Source organism: Blennius ocellaris, assembly GCF_963422515.1.
Source record: "Blennius ocellaris genome assembly, chromosome: 4".
Taxonomy (NCBI): domain Eukaryota; kingdom Metazoa; phylum Chordata; class Actinopteri; order Blenniiformes; family Blenniidae; genus Blennius; species Blennius ocellaris.
The window spans coordinates 12548661-12564750 of record NC_137653.1 but is presented as its reverse complement, the minus strand read 5'-3'; the positions used below and the strand labels follow the sequence as shown (position 1 = coordinate 12564750).

Here is a 16090-nt window from a genome sequence, read left to right as displayed (position 1 = left end):
CGTCTGTCAAGCGAGCTGCACCGCGACTGAACCTCTCAGGCGTGTGACGACAACCTGAGTCTGAACCCCGCTCGCCTCAGAGTGGCACAAAGATCCACCAGAAGGTCTTCACAAAACAGTTTTTGCGTGGGGGAAAGAAAAAAAAAAAAAAAGGAATTTTCCCTGAATGTTTGCTAGTCTACGACCACATGGCCAACCCACAGAGCAAGACCTCTTTATTGTTCCACAGTCCTCAAAACAATCGACACATCCTGGAAGAAACACAAGAACAAAACTACAAAATAATAATAATAAAAAAAAAAAAAAAAGTGCATTGCTTCAAGTATGTAAACAAAACCATGTGTTTAAAGGGAGAGTGGGACTCTATCTGTCAGTGTGCAGGAGCCCGGACCAGTGCATGGACTCCTGAAGTTTGGCACACATGTATGAACTCACACACACTCTCACACACACACACACACACACACACACACACACACACACACACACACACACACACACACACACACACACACACACACACACACACACACACACACACACACACACACACACACACACACACACACACGCACACTCCTTCAGAGAACCATGATGACAACGGGGAATCCATTTTCTTTTCCACTCTTTTTTTTTTTGAAGGAGAAGTCTGGTGCACCTTGTTTGCAGTCGCAGTTGAGGAGAGAGGCTCTATGACCTGCAAAGACACACCCCTCCGTCAGCGAGGTCACATGGACGTGTTGCAGTGGCTGCTGGGAGAACAGGGTGGTGCGGGGAGGAGGAAGAGGAGGACGACGAAGGAGGAGGAGGAGGAGGAGGAGGGAGGGTTGAATGATGAAGCAAGTGTTGGGGACAAATGCAGCACAGAACAGAAGGAAAATAAATGGTGATGACACGACAAAAACAAATGTGAAGACACACACACACACACACACACACACACACACACACACACACACACACACACACACACACACACACACACACACACACACACACACACACACACACACACACACACACACACACACACACACACAGTGAAGGGTGGCTGATGCTGAATGCTGCACCGATCTGAAGACAGTGATCCTGATTTTATTGGAATGAGGATCAGAGCTTCATGGCATAAAATTAAAGAATAAAAATCTATGATATTTGGAAAGAGGAAAGGGAGCAAAGACAATTGATTAGTAAACTAAAAATTTGTATTTTGCTTCAGTGAATAAGACCTACTATACTTAAAAGCTTTAAAGTACATATTGAGACACAGTCTGCAGCCTTCCTGTAATATACCCACCGCAGTATTACAGACAGTGACACTGCGTCCATGTTGCTCACTCAGCAGCAGCTTTACCAGTGCAATAAAACTGTACACAACATGAGAAGGAAATACTAGAGGGTATCGAGTGTGAAACTGAGTGAGGTCATAACCAGCCTCCATAGAAACCTGCTCAGCCAACTGATCACTACTGAACTTTAAACCCATTCAATTATGAGTGTTTTGCAAATCTGTTGTCTTGGATAAATGATCATGTTAACTTATTCTTTAATCAGTTCCTCGCGTAGTTATTCAAAAAGGCTCTCAATGAAGTGTTTCATGTTGGAAGCTATTCTATAAAAATATGTCCACGACCCTGCAAACATGTGGTCTTCACATCACCAGCACTACATTTATAGTTACAGTTTTTTTAAATACTGCAAATATTTGAAAAGAATTCAATTCTATGATAAAGAAGCAGTAACTCAAAGTCTGTCTGAAAGATAGCAGTGATCATCACGCAAAGGATTCTTGTTAAAATCACATTAAAATGAACTCTGACATCGTCATGAACATTATGCAGCAAAAAATGTATAAACCATTTAGATTTATTACACTTAAAATAAAATATTTGAAATGTTTTGTTGTCTAAAGAGATAGAATCTGAAAATAATATATTATTTCAAATATTCTGATGGTTTTCCTACATTTACCCAGAAGCTGTAAATATCAGACGAAATTCAGAGAATATTTGAAACTCTTTGATTTTTGTTCAAAGTGGCAAAACAACTGGCTTTCGAATGATATTCTATTTTTGGAGATGCACCTGTATGTACCACACAAATCATTTGCATGTCATTCTTAGTAATGGAGCGATGATGAAACGCTGGAGCTGCAACAAGCAAAGGACGAGACACTGTAAAATTAAACTAACTGTGCTGCAAGAGCGGTGAGAATTAAAACAGAATGGCTGTATGAAAGACCAACATGATTTTTGCAACTCAAAATCCCCAACGTTGCTTTTATTCAGCTAAAGTTTCAGAGAAATGACGTTTGGCTCAGCGGTTTTGAGCTGAGCGCCGTCTTTATTTTAACTCGGCGTGTCGACGTTGGAAATGTGACGGACCACGAGCAATGAGAACAACACCCACTTGGGGGGGACGGCAGCACGGACAGCTGGGGGAGACACTAAACGACGTCTGCGACAAACAGTGGAAACACGAGGAGGAAACAACACTGAGGGCGTCCTCTTTGTGGCCCGGGAGGCAAACTCCGATGCCTCGTACGGATACTCACTCTGATCCCGATGAGTCGCCGTCCACCGTCCCGGCCTTGATGCTCAGGGCGACGCCGTTCAGCTGGTCCGGCGGGCCGGGTTTGGCCGGGCAGGCTCGACCGTCGCTGGACGAGGAGCCGTGCGGGGACGCTGGTCCCGGGGCTTTTTCACACAGTTCATTGTGGATGCGGTTTAGACAGTTTCTCTCTACAATAGGAGAAAGCTGCTTCTTCTTCAAGATCCCTGAGAGAAACGCCAGGAACACAATCGTCACATTGAACGGATCACATTTAGGTGTATGCACCTTTTTTTTTTTTTTTTTTTTTACAGGTATATTTCACCTTTGTGAGGGTGAGCGTTGAGGTTTGGCAGACTCGGCAGCAGCATCATCATGGCGTCCGGTGTCCAGTCGTCTGGCCGGGTCCGTGTCTCACGGCCGAGGCTCGACTCTGGATTGTGTGGACTGTCCACCTTCACACCGTCCCCGCCTGCGAGCTCGCTGTCGCTTCCTGCTGCCGCGTAATCTGCAGGCCAGTTCATCTTACTCAAAGTGTTGTCTGTCAAACGAGCACAGAGGATGTGCAAAATTTTCAAAAACCCATTGTCTCTATTGAAGTGTAAAACCAAACATTTTGCTTTATTGTACATAAAAGCAAAATGTACAATTATAAATATACAAATGTACAAATTTAATTAAATATAAGCAAGATTACAAAGACGTTTTTTGAAATAACCTAATTCATAACCTAATGTTTGACCTAATTCTGTTCAATAAGAATATTGGGTATTTCCAGTTTAAAAAAAACAACCCATGATGTTGTGTGGTTAATAAACCATAAATCTTCAAATCAGTCAAGGTGATTCAAATAGTAATAGTTCAATACAGTTCAGGTGACGTGTGCTCATGTATGAATGGAAATTAAAGCAGCACCTGTTTAATAAAAGCAAAGTAATGATTGCTGTAAATGGAGCCAATAGGAATCCTGTATTTTATCGCCTCATAGTTTGATTCGATTGTCGTGGCTGAACATGAGACGAACTGCGCTTACCGTGCGGTTGGGGTCTCTTTGTGACGTTAGACGCCAGGTTTTCCCAGCATTCCTCCGGTGGGAGGGGGCCGTCCTCGTCCTCGCTGTCAGAGGAGTGAGTGGAGGCGTAAGAGCCACTCTGGTCGTCCTCCAGGGACAGATCGCTGTCCGAGTCGCTGTCATGATCTTGTGATTGTGAACATGAACAGTGATTTCAGTAAACAGCAACGTGAACAACGATGCGAATCACGTGTAATCAATGAGGATGTTACCGTCCAATTGCTCCTTGGTTTCTTGGAAAAGTGACGTGTGGTCGTTCAGAGCGATCTGAGCCTGGCTGTTACTTAACCCGTCGTCCCTGAATAGATTTCAAAAAGATTTAAGGAGACGTGGTTCGAGTCGCTCCCTCTGCATAGTTCTATGTTGTTTTGAAAGGATTTCCTCACCGGAGGACGAACGGCACGTAGCTCTGCTGGCTCTTGCCGCTCTGCATGGTGCCGTTCAGAGACACACTGGAGTCTCCAAAGGGAAGGTGATACAACCGGCCATCCACATAGTTTGTGTTGCATTTGTAACCCTGGAAGGCAAAGAAGAAGGGAAAAAAACCTTTTTTATGAGAACAAATCCAGAGAGAAACAACTCCTGTACACGTGGCGCTGTCAGTGAGCTGGTGTTAGTGAGACACGTTGGCGTTTAAACTTTGCACAACTGACCCAATCTTTAAATTAAAACATTGAAGATACAATAATTCCACTTTTACATATTTGAGTTGTTAATTGTACACATTAATTTGAAAGACATTTGGCACTGGCTTCAACTAAATACGCAGAGCAGATCATGAATACATTATTTTACTTTCATAAAGTGAATGTTAATTCATAGCAAACAGGTACTTCAAACAGACTTCCTTGTTTATGCACCAAATACTCTGATGAGGTGTTTTAATCAGGTCAATCACAGACGACATGACAGTGTGCAGTATTTTCCCACAGAGTTTGTGGTGCGAGACTCACAGAAGCCTTGGATTTGATCATATGATCGGGGCGCTTGCGGCTGCAGCAGTATTTCATGGCATTTCTCGCTTCTTTGTTGAAGACGATGCGGAAAAAGAAGACAAAGGGACCCTGCAATGGAACGAGACAGACGCGAAGGAGGTTGGCACAAAGAGAACGAGAGGCTCTTGCAGGCTGATCTGAGTGACGCCGAGGCCGACCTGCACACAGTTGAATCCAGCGAACAGGTAGTGGAAGATGATCATGTCACTGTTGACAGAGAGGAGAGCCAGAAAACACGTAACGGAAACCAGGAAGAGGACGCCGCCTGCAGTCTTCAGGCCCGAACTGCAGAATAGAAATCACAAGAGAGAGAGAGAGAGAGACAGAGAGAGACTGTAGTGCAGCTTTTCAAAGCAATTTCTTTTTTTTTTTTTTACACAATAAGTGATCAGAAGTCAGTGAAGCAGACACCAGGAGGGTGGAAACAGCTGCAAAACAGAGCAGATCATTGTCCTGTGAAAAGGCTGGAACGTATCATGGAGTACACAGAGGAAGACACAAGTTTGGAAATTATTCAAGCAACAATAAACAAAAGAACTCAATAACGGCATGAATTGAATGAATTCTAAGATTCAAGAGACACATCAAATATTTTCAACGCTAATTAATTCATCTTTCTAAGTACAGTATTTATAGTTTAACCACTAAGGAAAACAAAAACATATTCAATGCATGTTTGAAAAAAAGATCCTTGCAGGCTTCCGTGTTTAGATGTTGACTGGAGGTATTGGGACACTCACGCTCGGGCCTCTTTCTTCTCAATGCCGTGGTGTCTGACTGAGCAGGAAGCTCTGGACGACAGGATGTACAGAAAGATGTTCATCTGCGCAACACAAGACATTTATATATTAATGTGACTGAAACTTGTTGACTGATTGAACTGCACGGCTCAGCATCTCTGAAAAGATCCAACACGAGTCACGGCCGTAGAGGAACAAAACACTGATACGGTCATGCAGCATGAAACTGAGAACCTCACAGCTTCCATTTCCAGGATTCTGAGTCTTATTTTATTTATTTATTTATTTATTTGTGCTTTATCTCGCTGGAGACTCACCGACACGGCCAGGGCGATGGGCCCAGCAAAGCTCCAGATCAGCGTGTCGTACATCGACAGCCAACAGTAATCGGGGTTCCCGTAGCCTTCGGGGTCCAGTCCCACAGCCAAACCTGAGACAAACCAAGAAAAAGATTTTTCTTTTACTCACGCTGTCTTCATGTTGGTGGTGCAGTCAAACATTTGACCAATAAGACAAATAAATTACAAAATGAATACAAATGACTTTGTGTCCTATGTTATCTTATAACGCCTGTTCGTTCATAGTTATTCTTTTCTCTAAACAAAAGTTCACTTCTTGATGATTTGCTAATTACAAAGTGTTGGGCGCTGAGCTGCCAGTGCTTTTGGAGGTTTAAGATTGCAGACTGTCTGGAGATACAAATAGCTGAGCTTAGAAGTGACGCTACCAGGTTCCATACCTGTGATGAAGGCAGGCACTCCCCAGCCAATCAGGTAGTAGAATCTCATGGGTCCGTAGTTGATGTCTCGCACTTCGCTGATCATCCGGTAGACGTGCAGCCCCTCCAGGAAGAGCCAGGAGAAGGTGCAGAGGTAGAAGAAGTGCAGCAGGATGGCGATGACCGTGCACAGGAACTGCAGAGCCGAGAGAAGTGATAAGAAACCCGGAGTGAAGAACACCTTGACGGAAAGATCTCTGCGAGAAGGTTGCAGGGACGGTTACCGGATTGTCGGCCTGGTTGATGCCGAGGATGAAGATGAGCTCAGAGAGGAAGAGGGCGGTTGCTCCGTTGTTGATTATGCTCGTCTTGTTGCACTGCATGGCTCTCAGGCAGAGGAGGAAGACTGAGGTGAGGAAGAGGAAGCCCAGCGTCACGCCGGCCGTGCTCCACGTCAGGATTTTGATGGGCAGGATCTCGCCGTTCTGACGCAGAGGAGAAGAGTTAGAGAGCAGAGCGACGATGCCTGTGACGACGCTCCCGAGCTTCAGGGTCCCCGACTCACTTCTCTCCGGGAGACGTCCATGAGCACGGCGAAGCTGGTCATGTGGTAACACTGGCAGCTGATGTGCGTGCTGTTCCTGAAGACCACCTCGCAACCTTTCGCTGACCAGCCGCCGTTACCGGCACTGACAGAAAGCACACAGTGAGACGAGCGAAGGCCTCCTGCTCTTGCTGTGTTTTCTCTGGTGTCGGGGTACTCACAGGATGCTGTGGTTCCAGAAGACACAGATGGGTTTGGAGCGCTCCTCAGTGGTGACCAGGCGAAACTGCACGGTGATGGGTTTGTCCAGCGTGTGCTGCAGCAGCTCGTCGTTGTCGTGCACCGTGATGCTGACCACCGGGGTGTTGATGACTGGACGCTTTGGCACACTGAAACAAATCAGAAAACAAAACACACGAACACAACGTTTTGTGTTTGAACGTGGGGGAAAAAAAAAAACAACAACTTTTGTTTCAATAAGCTTGAAAGTTTATCAACAACTACTGATGTCATATCATTACTGAGATACTGCTATTACGGTAACTTATATATTCTAAATCAATCAGCAGTGAATGTGTACACTTCGAGAAAAATTTCAGGGTGTTTTGTGTGTTCCAGGAAAGCATCACAGTGACTATATGTAGACTTATAGGTAAAATAAAAAAGGTGAAAAAATAACATATAGATTCAAAGGAATGAAAACCATCATCATATTGGAAGAGAAGAGAAAGAGAAAGCCTTTAGTGATTAATTTGTGATGAGTGTGAAAGTCTATTCAACTGCTTCCTTAGAAGCGAGATAAAGTCACTGCAACTCCCACTGTTTGTTTAGTTTGCACACCTGCAACAGGAACACAAACCAGGGACCTTCAAGCTCAATGTCAAGACTCAACCTGATGCTTCACCACCAGGGGGGGTTACAGTTCACCAAATTCAACAATGTGAAGGTTTCCCATTATTAATGCTTTTCCAGTTTGTCACACTCAAGATTTATGCATATTTCTAGATTATTGAACCCCTGTATATTGAAAAAAAAAACTGCTTATAAATGTTTATTATTCATCAAGAACAAAGCTCCGTTAATTTGATGGATCGAGAAAAAAGTACTAAATGAGCTGCAATTGAACACTATCAATCGATGAAGGTCTCTTCTTTTAGATTTCATGCAGACATTCTATCCATAAGTAAATCCACCCAGGCTTGGACAGAACATGCAAACTCCACACGGAAAGGCTCTCGCCCAGAAGTCAACATTCTATCTTCTTGTTGTGATACGTCAAGGTTGTTTACTGGAGCTGCTTCCCGCGAAAACACGATGGAGGATTTTTTTCTCCTCGTCCTTACCGCAGACTTCTCTTGTCGGGATCATAGCTCTCCGGTAACAGCGAGGCCAGGCTGTGGAAGATGATGACGCTGGCGATGGCGTCCTCTTGGCTGGCGTCGGGGTGGCGTCTCTTCCTGTTGGAGGAGCGGTTCCTCAGCGAGGACTCTGGGAAGACGTCCAGGTGTCTGTGGCCCTTGGTGTCCACGGCGGGTTGAAAGACGGAGTCAGGGAGCGTGACGGCCGTCTCCTGGTCTGCCGGACGGGGGCCCCGCAGGGACTGGTAGCGCGGCAGCTTGGCTCCGGCGAAATTCATCTTCTTCAGACGGTCCACAGAGATGACTGCAAAGCCACCAGGGAGGCAGAGTCAGAGAGCGCTTCCGCAAAACGAACATCGTCTCACCAGAGATTAAAATAACCTCTAAAAATGACGATTTTATCACTGATGACAGGTTCTTCCTGTATGTTTCCTGTATTAAAATAGAATTCTCATTGATGACTTTGGTGAAGAAAGTTTGCTTTGTATTAGGATTGAAGAGAAAAATAGATCAACGTGATGAAAATGAAATATAGAGTATAAAATATATTTCAGTTGGAATATTAAGATGAGATAATATTGTTGTTATTCAGCTGCCCCAATGGACAATTCCAGCTTCACAGATGTTACCTTCTACTGGATTACACACATAATAATGTACTTTTTTATAATTAACAATGATGAAAAAGAAAAAAATTCTTCTGCAAACATCCAAACCGTGATTCTAATTCCGATTCATTAACATATTTATAAAGCCTGATGGAAAAACAAGAGGCAAACATCTGTTAGCGCGCGCACCACATGCTTTACATCACCCACCTATGTTTGGCGTGACAATGGTGAATGGGCTGAGGTAGGTCTTCCTCATGTTCTGTGCTAATGTGTTGGCGTACTCCTCGTAGTGGCGCAGCAGCGCCGCCGTGCCGCCCTCGGCGTGCTGGATCAGCTCCCAGTGCGGCTGCGTGTCCGCAGACAGGATGGCGCTGCCCACGCGGACCAGATTCTGTCAGGAAACAGTGAGAGTTCAGTGTGACAGGATGTCACAGCGGAGAGACAAATGAAGTGTGATGTATTCCCTGCGGATACAAAGCGGCACTGCGATGCCCGCGTGCGCCGGGCCCGCCGCTCTGCTCGCGGACCTGTTGTGCTTCCTGCGTTTTGTCTCCTGCTGTATTTCGCCATCTGCGAGCGGTGCGTGTCAGGAGGCCTCCCGCGGCCCGCTCACCTCAGTGAAGTGGACGTCCTGCGTGGCCGTGAGATTGAAGCCCTGCTGGTTGCTCTCGTGCTGCAGCAGGCTCTGCGTGAGCCGGTACGCCACTTTCACATCGCTGCCGTAGTACTTCTCCGTGTGCACGGTGGCGTTGGCCAGCATGGCCGCCGTCTGCTGAACGTGTCCAGAGTCGAGGAGGGAGGCGTTACGGAAAAACCTCTCGGACTGAAGAGAGAAAAAACAAACGAGAAGCTTTTAGTAAAAGGTAGAAGAAACCAGTAGATGCGAGCAATGAAGCGTGAACGGAACGTTGCTGCCTTTCAGGCAAAAAAAAACCTCATTCTAATTTGCAGAAGTGCCAATTGTACATGTACTCTCCAGTTAAATACTGAATACTTGAGTAAAAGTATCATTTCAGCTCCTCCACAACCCTTTAGTGGCTATTAACTACTGCACTTTTTTTTGTTTTTCATCAACACATAAAATAAACGGCAGGATTAACAAAAATTACATTCCCACCAGCAGTAGCTTTTTAAATGTTTAGATCAGCTTAAACATTTCTTCTTTCAGCTTTCACATTTTAGTTTTTCTGTGTCCAACAGGAAATTCACTGATTGCTATGTTGTTATTGCTACCTGTTTGTCTTTTGTCACACAAACCCAGCCAGGTGACTTCATGAATGAGGATTTCATTGTGTTTTTAAAATGACAGGAAGAGGAGAGACAAACCAGAGCTTTGAGCTTGCTGAAGGTGACAGAGGTGCAGTTGAAGAGATTGGGAGGCAGCCAGCCCTTGTGCTCATCACAGTGTCGGATGGCTGTGCCTGGGAAGGAGAGAGAGAGAGAGAGAGAGAGAGTTATCATAAGATGGAAATTGGCTGCAGCTGCTGGAGAGCTTGGGGCAGGTTTTTGTATATTTGCCATTATTATATGGTAATTTGATGAGCTGCCAAAAACCATGATACCCATTGTTCCCTTGGGACAGGGGACTGCTGCAGGGAGACCAAACTTAGTCCTGGGCCACCATATCCCAGCCTCAATAGCCTGCGGGCAGCTGTCATAGATTACTGCGAGAGAAGGAGCAGGAAGGAGATGATGAGGATAAAAACAGAACATTCTTTTTTTTCAGCGTCGCAACCCCATGACGGAACAGGGATTTAAAATCAAGCGTTACAGTGATGTATTCTGACCTTCGCAGCCATTAGCAGAAACCTCAGCGAATGGGTTGTCACAGTGGTCACACTGGCGCCCGATGACGCCGGGTTTACACTGACACTGACCGCTCTCCCGATCGCAGGCTCTGGAGAAAGAGCCCACTGGGTAGCAGTCGCACAGCAGGCAGGTGTCACTGGCTTCAGGACGATAATGGTTGTCCTGCACGAGAGATCAGCCAGACAAACAATGGATGGAATAGTTTGGAGAAAAAAACAAACAAAAAAACCCCCAATCCTTTTTCAGACATCTGCACAAAATATCAACGCCTTCGATTCACGACGACGTTCAGCTGCTCGTTCAAAAGGATCTCGCTGTGAAGAAGTGACTTTCTGAATCATGTGTTCCATCTTTTCATGATCAGCACGAGGACTCAGACCACACACAGACTCTCAGCAAGTTTCAACAAGTGGCAAAGTGCATCATTAAACACACTGGATCTATTGGAGGTAATATTGTACAGTGTCATTACCTCTTTGTTCGGCATACAGAGTGAATACAGGAGTTCTGAAGATGGTGAAAATTGATTTTTTTTCCTCATTTGTGCTTGAATTCAGAAACTAGAAATGGATTTATGAGTATATTGGAATAACCTTTGGTTAACCAAATTAAAGTCGTGGAGGCCTGGAGAGGTCACCAGTCCATCGCACGCACGCAAGTGTGCACCTACAGGCAGTAATGTCAACATTTAACCGAACAAGCGAGTGTTTGGACTGTGTGAGGAAGCTAGAATACACAAAAAACACAAATACAGAAAGGCTCATTGCCCAGTTAGTCTTAAAAACACTAAACACCTCTAATTTTTCATGATTTCGGTTCATGCTGCCACTTTCGCTCAGCAGGGCTCAAACTACAGTGGAAGTCGGACTGACGTCTCATTATTTCTGGAGTTGGTGCATTTTTTTAGTCTGTATTTAATTAACTAACTGCAGATAAGTGCAGTTAAGTAACACACTGAGAAGAAGGCCTTTTTCATAGCGAATGAAGGTTTTCATTTTGCTCAACCTGTTGTGATGTTTGCATGTTAGCTTGTATGTTTTTTTTAACATTTGGTAAGTCTCTGACATACAACAAGGATGCTATAAAATGAAGTAAAAAATGAGGTTGAACAAGGAATATTCTAGCTTTTCAGACCAGGAATGCAATTTTTTTTCATGATATTCCGCCCCTCTTATCTTGACATTAGGTTGCACCGCAGTGTGTGTTACAGCTGCACTCACCTTACAGCGGCAGTCTCCGCTTGTCTTGTTGCAGTCTGAATCAAAACCTTTGTTGGTCTGACAGTTACAGGGCCCACAGGTCTTGTGGCCCCACCAGCCTCTGGGACATGGTAGATCAGTCCTGCACACACACACACAGACACACACACCATGAGTTTATTGAATTGGACCTGCAGAGTGATGAAACAGGATATGTGAGAAAGAACCACAGCGAAATCCGTACTTTTTCTCACAGTAGTGGCCAAAATAGTTGCTGGGACAGTCACAGGTGTAACCACGAGACAAGTTTGGCTTCCTGGTGCAAGTAGACTCGTGTTCGCAGGGGTTCATTGAGCACGCATCAGTGCAGTTGGTGCCAAAGTAACCTATGAAAAAAGGAGAAATTGAGTTGCTGTGGTCTTGGATCGGCGACGTCAAGCTGCTGAGCTGAACAAGGTAATCATCAAGAAACTAAATCGGAATTGTAAAAACAAAAATGAAACCTAAACCAAATGTATTTTTGTTTCTAAATACTTGATAATGTACAGTTCATTGGTATTGTTTGACATATAGACAGAAATAAATGCATTCATCTTTTCTACCGGTCACCAACATCACGTCTTGTTGGCTTTCTAGTGTCTGAACACAACAGACCGACCGTTGAGGCACGTGCAGGAGTAGCTGTCCCAGTCGTCGCTGCAGTAGCTCTTGGACGGACAGGGACTGGAGCTGCAGGGGTCAGGCACACTGCAGCCAGGCTCCACGTTCACTTTCCTGGCCTGAGACAGACTCAGGGCACCGCCAATACGCAGCCCCTGCAGGGAAAACAGACACATGTTCATGGTCAAATATGAGAACATTTTGGTTTATTTTAAATTGTCAAAATTACAGTTAGAGGAAGTATCCTTATGTTAATATAAGCATATATGATTTGGAAAAGCATGCATGTGGTCCAGAGAGAGGAGGAACCTGTACGCATCCGCGGAAACCATGTTGAATTTTCCCATCGAGCCTTGCCAAGCCGCCAATGCTCACAGTCTTCAGCTTGGAGTCCTGCAGCTTTCCGTCCACCTCCATACTGGCCTTGACAGGAAGGTGACACAACATTTAAGCCAGATGCTCAGAAGGATTGGATCCATAGTGAATAACAGCGGCTCACCAGGTAGAGTCCGTGGTCTAAAGACAACACGGCCTTATGGAGGCTCGTTGCTCCCCCCAGGCGACTGATGTCCAGCTGCAGGTGATGCCAGTCGCCATCGTTCACCAGCACCTCCTCCACACGGGAGAGAGTGGAGTCTTCCCCCCGGTGTAGCCCCATCAATACACTCCCACCTCGTAGCTACAAAGGGCATGGGGGGGGGGGGGGGGGGGGGGGGGGCAAAAAAAACAAACCAAAAAGAAAAAAGACACCATGAAGAATCAGCGCCGCATCACATGAAGCACAAGTTTGAACCTTGAGGCTCTCGCTGCACATCTAAGGCTTCCCACAACGGAATGGATCACCAGATGGTTGTGTAACATCGAAGACTCACACTGAATACAAGCTGAGGACGGGATTAAAGATGTGTCCGTTTCTTTTCTCTATGCTTCCTTCATCTCATCCTCCCCCTGTGAGGTGACATGTCCTCCGGCAGGAGGAGAGTCTGGAGGTTTGCATGTTTATTTAACAAGTCTCACCTGCAGCGTGAGGTTGTGCTGCTGACCAGAGGAGATGTGAAGCAGCGTGGCGCTGGACTGACGGGTGCGAAACATGAGCTCGACATGCCAGGGGACGGAGGCCGCCGTCGCCGCCATGTTGTTCCACTGCAACAAGCTGTTACCCAGGAAACGCTGCGGGCTGGCCATGACTGCGGGAATAATTGCAACGGGGGAGAGAAGAAGGCAAAAATGAGACGAAATACTCTTGCGGATGAGGAGTGAGATGTGGATGGATGGATGGATGGATGGATGGAGGGATGGAGGGAGGATGAAGCATAATGAGGACAGAGAGTTGCAGAGTCGGCGACACCAGACAGCGAATCATTAACGTGAACCAGCATGTCCAGGCTGTTCCCCGAGCTCGTCCATGTTATCACACGCTTCAACTTGAGGGGAGAAAAGAGACACATGAGAGAAAGAGGCCGTCCTCCTGCTTCTTTGTGGCTGAAATGAAATAAGATGTTCCTGGAAGGCTGAAATGAGGAGTTTTAAAGTAAAGGTACATTCTGAAGAAAAACACCAGGTTTTTGTATTTTTTGAGCTACAAATTAGAAGGAAGTGTTGATGTCTGCCTCCTCTTTGAGCTCTGAAAGAGAAGCTTTGTGGCTTTTTCCCATGTCGACAAAGTGACAGTAAAGGACATGCTGCCAGCCTGATGTGCAGCAGCTTCCTTCTCATTAAGCCGTCTCTGCGTGAGAAGAGAAGAAACGCACCTGAACCTCTCAGATTGTACCGATCGATTAGCTACAGCAAATGAACTTGACGCACTGGAGCTGGTGAGAGAAACCCTCAGCCCTGCCTGATTTAAACACACACGGTTACTTTCTGTACGTTTAATAGGTCTGGCAGCAGAAGATCGATATTTATGGAGGTTTATGAATAAAGCAAAGCACAATCAATACATTTCATGATTGATTTCTTCCATTAAATGTCAAAAAGTAAAGAAAATACCTGTAGTAATTTAACAGAGGTGAGAGTGTCAGAATCAAATGGTTTGTGTTGTATGAACACTTCAAGCTGTGAATTTTATTTCTTTTTGAGGCAAAGCAGTGGAGCCAATGTTCACAATTAAACCAATCAATACGTTTTGAGTAAAACTAAACACTTCATCATCTGTCAAAACGTCTTTTAATTTTCCTGTGACAACTAGTTCTGCTTGCATCGAGTTGAAATGCTCACAAAACAGTTGATGTAAATTTGTTTCATTTCATTCATCCAAATGCAGGGTTGTGTTTTCGTTTAAAAAAAAAAAGGGGGCCTTCAGATCTGTTATTTATATTATATTGGCAGCATGTTAAAAAGGAAAATCGATCTGAGATTACTTTTTTTTTTTCTCTGCAGTTGTAACTGTGTGTGGCACCGTGGTCTGTCACAGTGTTTCACTGGGTGTTGCAGCAGGTAGATGAGTCATGTAATATAGAGGAAATCACTCAGGTCATGGATGGCCACATGGTTTTAAACACACATGCTGAAAACTGAGAACAAAACTGTGCACGTAGTGGAATGCAAAACTGTTGGTCAGTATCGCTGCAACAGGTAATTGGAATCAATAAAAATGTGAAAAAGTTTGATAAAGAAGGCTTGCCAGAGATGGCAATGCCAGAGAATAAAACTGCTGTAAAACTGAAACTCCTCCCAAAAAACTGGTTTTCTGGTTATTGTTATTGTATGATGAATATTGGTCAATATTGGTCAACCAATACTTTATCCCATGATGTTGTTCATTAAATTGCCGGATGTCTTTGTAGGAGACGTTCTGCATCACTGAGATTAGAGTTGGATAAAACTATTTCAAAGGGAAGGTTATTTGCTGTTAAATTTTGACTTAAGCACTGCGATGATAAATCATCCTGTGGAGATCCCCTCCCTGAACACTTAAGTTATTAAAGCCCATTGAATCATGTCCGTAACATGTCATCACAGTGGAATCTGTCCCACCTACAAACTCCCATCATTACTTTCCTCTTACACTTCTGGGCTTGACGCAACACGGCTGTCCTTTTCCCTAACTAACCAAAACAAGAGCTTCCAGTCTTCTCTTGATCTGCAGGGAGACTGCTCAAATAAATCTTTTGTGCCCGTTCCACTTCACACCAGAGATAAATGCGCTCTTTTCACTCCAGTCTCTAACATGGCTCATTTATGACTCTCTTCTCAGATTACTTCACAGTATAAATCAGCAGCAGAAACAGCTGCAGCAGATCAGGTGGAACAAAAACCGACACTGGAGAGCATGGCGGCAGAAACATAAGCGACACACCGTATATCTTTAAAAGTCAAAGAGCAATTATTCTTAACTGGATCAACATCACTAAAAGCTGGAGAGAAAAAAATCTACATCAAGCAGTCTTTTTTATTCACAAGTGTCATAAATCAGGCTTCAAAGCTGCAGCCGTTTAATCACTATGCTTTTAACCTGACACATCTTTAGATACAGACAGCTGCCGCTAGAAAGGTTTTATCGCTGCCACTGCACTGAGGACAGCCTCATTTCCACCTGCTATTTTCCAATCAAATCTACTCTTCCTTCACTTCGTCTCCACACTCGCTGACAGGTTCAGGCTTGGGACGCAATCTCCAGTCGAAGCTGAAGACAAATTGGTGCGAGTTATCCTCTCACTCGCTCACCTCTTTCACAGTTTTGTCCTCCGAAGCCAAGTGGGCACTCGCAGCTGAAGGAGCCCCACAGGTTCACACACGTTCCTCCGTTCAGGCACGGGCTGTTGTTGCAGAAATGCCTCTTGGCGGAGCATCCTGGGAGGGCGGGAAGGTAAGAGGGTAATCCATCCGTTTCAT

The 16090-nt window shown here is 45.0% G+C and overlaps 1 protein-coding gene across 1 annotated transcript in view; it reads right to left on the bottom strand.

Moving 5' to 3' along the window:
* Positions 1 to 571: 571 nt before the first annotated feature.
* celsr2 (cadherin, EGF LAG seven-pass G-type receptor 2) overlaps positions 572 to 16090 on the bottom strand; it is a gene marked incomplete at its 5' end in the record, with an annotated part of 62685 nt that continues 47166 nt past the window's right edge. Inside the window, 27 exons of the mRNA XM_080494622.1 lie at positions 572 to 697; positions 2555 to 2777; positions 2876 to 3058; positions 3584 to 3751; positions 3835 to 3920; positions 4009 to 4139; positions 4576 to 4686; positions 4776 to 4902; positions 5358 to 5440; positions 5675 to 5787; positions 6097 to 6271; positions 6360 to 6560; positions 6641 to 6764; positions 6841 to 7008; positions 7963 to 8281; positions 8796 to 8979; positions 9202 to 9411; positions 9915 to 10009; positions 10151 to 10252; positions 10376 to 10559; positions 11618 to 11738; positions 11841 to 11982; positions 12255 to 12411; positions 12566 to 12679; positions 12756 to 12935; positions 13274 to 13443; positions 15923 to 16048. Of these exons, the coding sequence (XP_080350748.1) occupies positions 691 to 697; positions 2555 to 2777; positions 2876 to 3058; positions 3584 to 3751; positions 3835 to 3920; positions 4009 to 4139; positions 4576 to 4686; positions 4776 to 4902; positions 5358 to 5440; positions 5675 to 5787; positions 6097 to 6271; positions 6360 to 6560; positions 6641 to 6764; positions 6841 to 7008; positions 7963 to 8281; positions 8796 to 8979; positions 9202 to 9411; positions 9915 to 10009; positions 10151 to 10252; positions 10376 to 10559; positions 11618 to 11738; positions 11841 to 11982; positions 12255 to 12411; positions 12566 to 12679; positions 12756 to 12935; positions 13274 to 13443; positions 15923 to 16048 (4004 nt within the window). The 3' untranslated portion in view covers positions 572 to 690. The remainder of the gene's footprint in view (positions 698 to 2554; positions 2778 to 2875; positions 3059 to 3583; positions 3752 to 3834; positions 3921 to 4008; positions 4140 to 4575; positions 4687 to 4775; positions 4903 to 5357; positions 5441 to 5674; positions 5788 to 6096; positions 6272 to 6359; positions 6561 to 6640; positions 6765 to 6840; positions 7009 to 7962; positions 8282 to 8795; positions 8980 to 9201; positions 9412 to 9914; positions 10010 to 10150; positions 10253 to 10375; positions 10560 to 11617; positions 11739 to 11840; positions 11983 to 12254; positions 12412 to 12565; positions 12680 to 12755; positions 12936 to 13273; positions 13444 to 15922; positions 16049 to 16090) is intronic.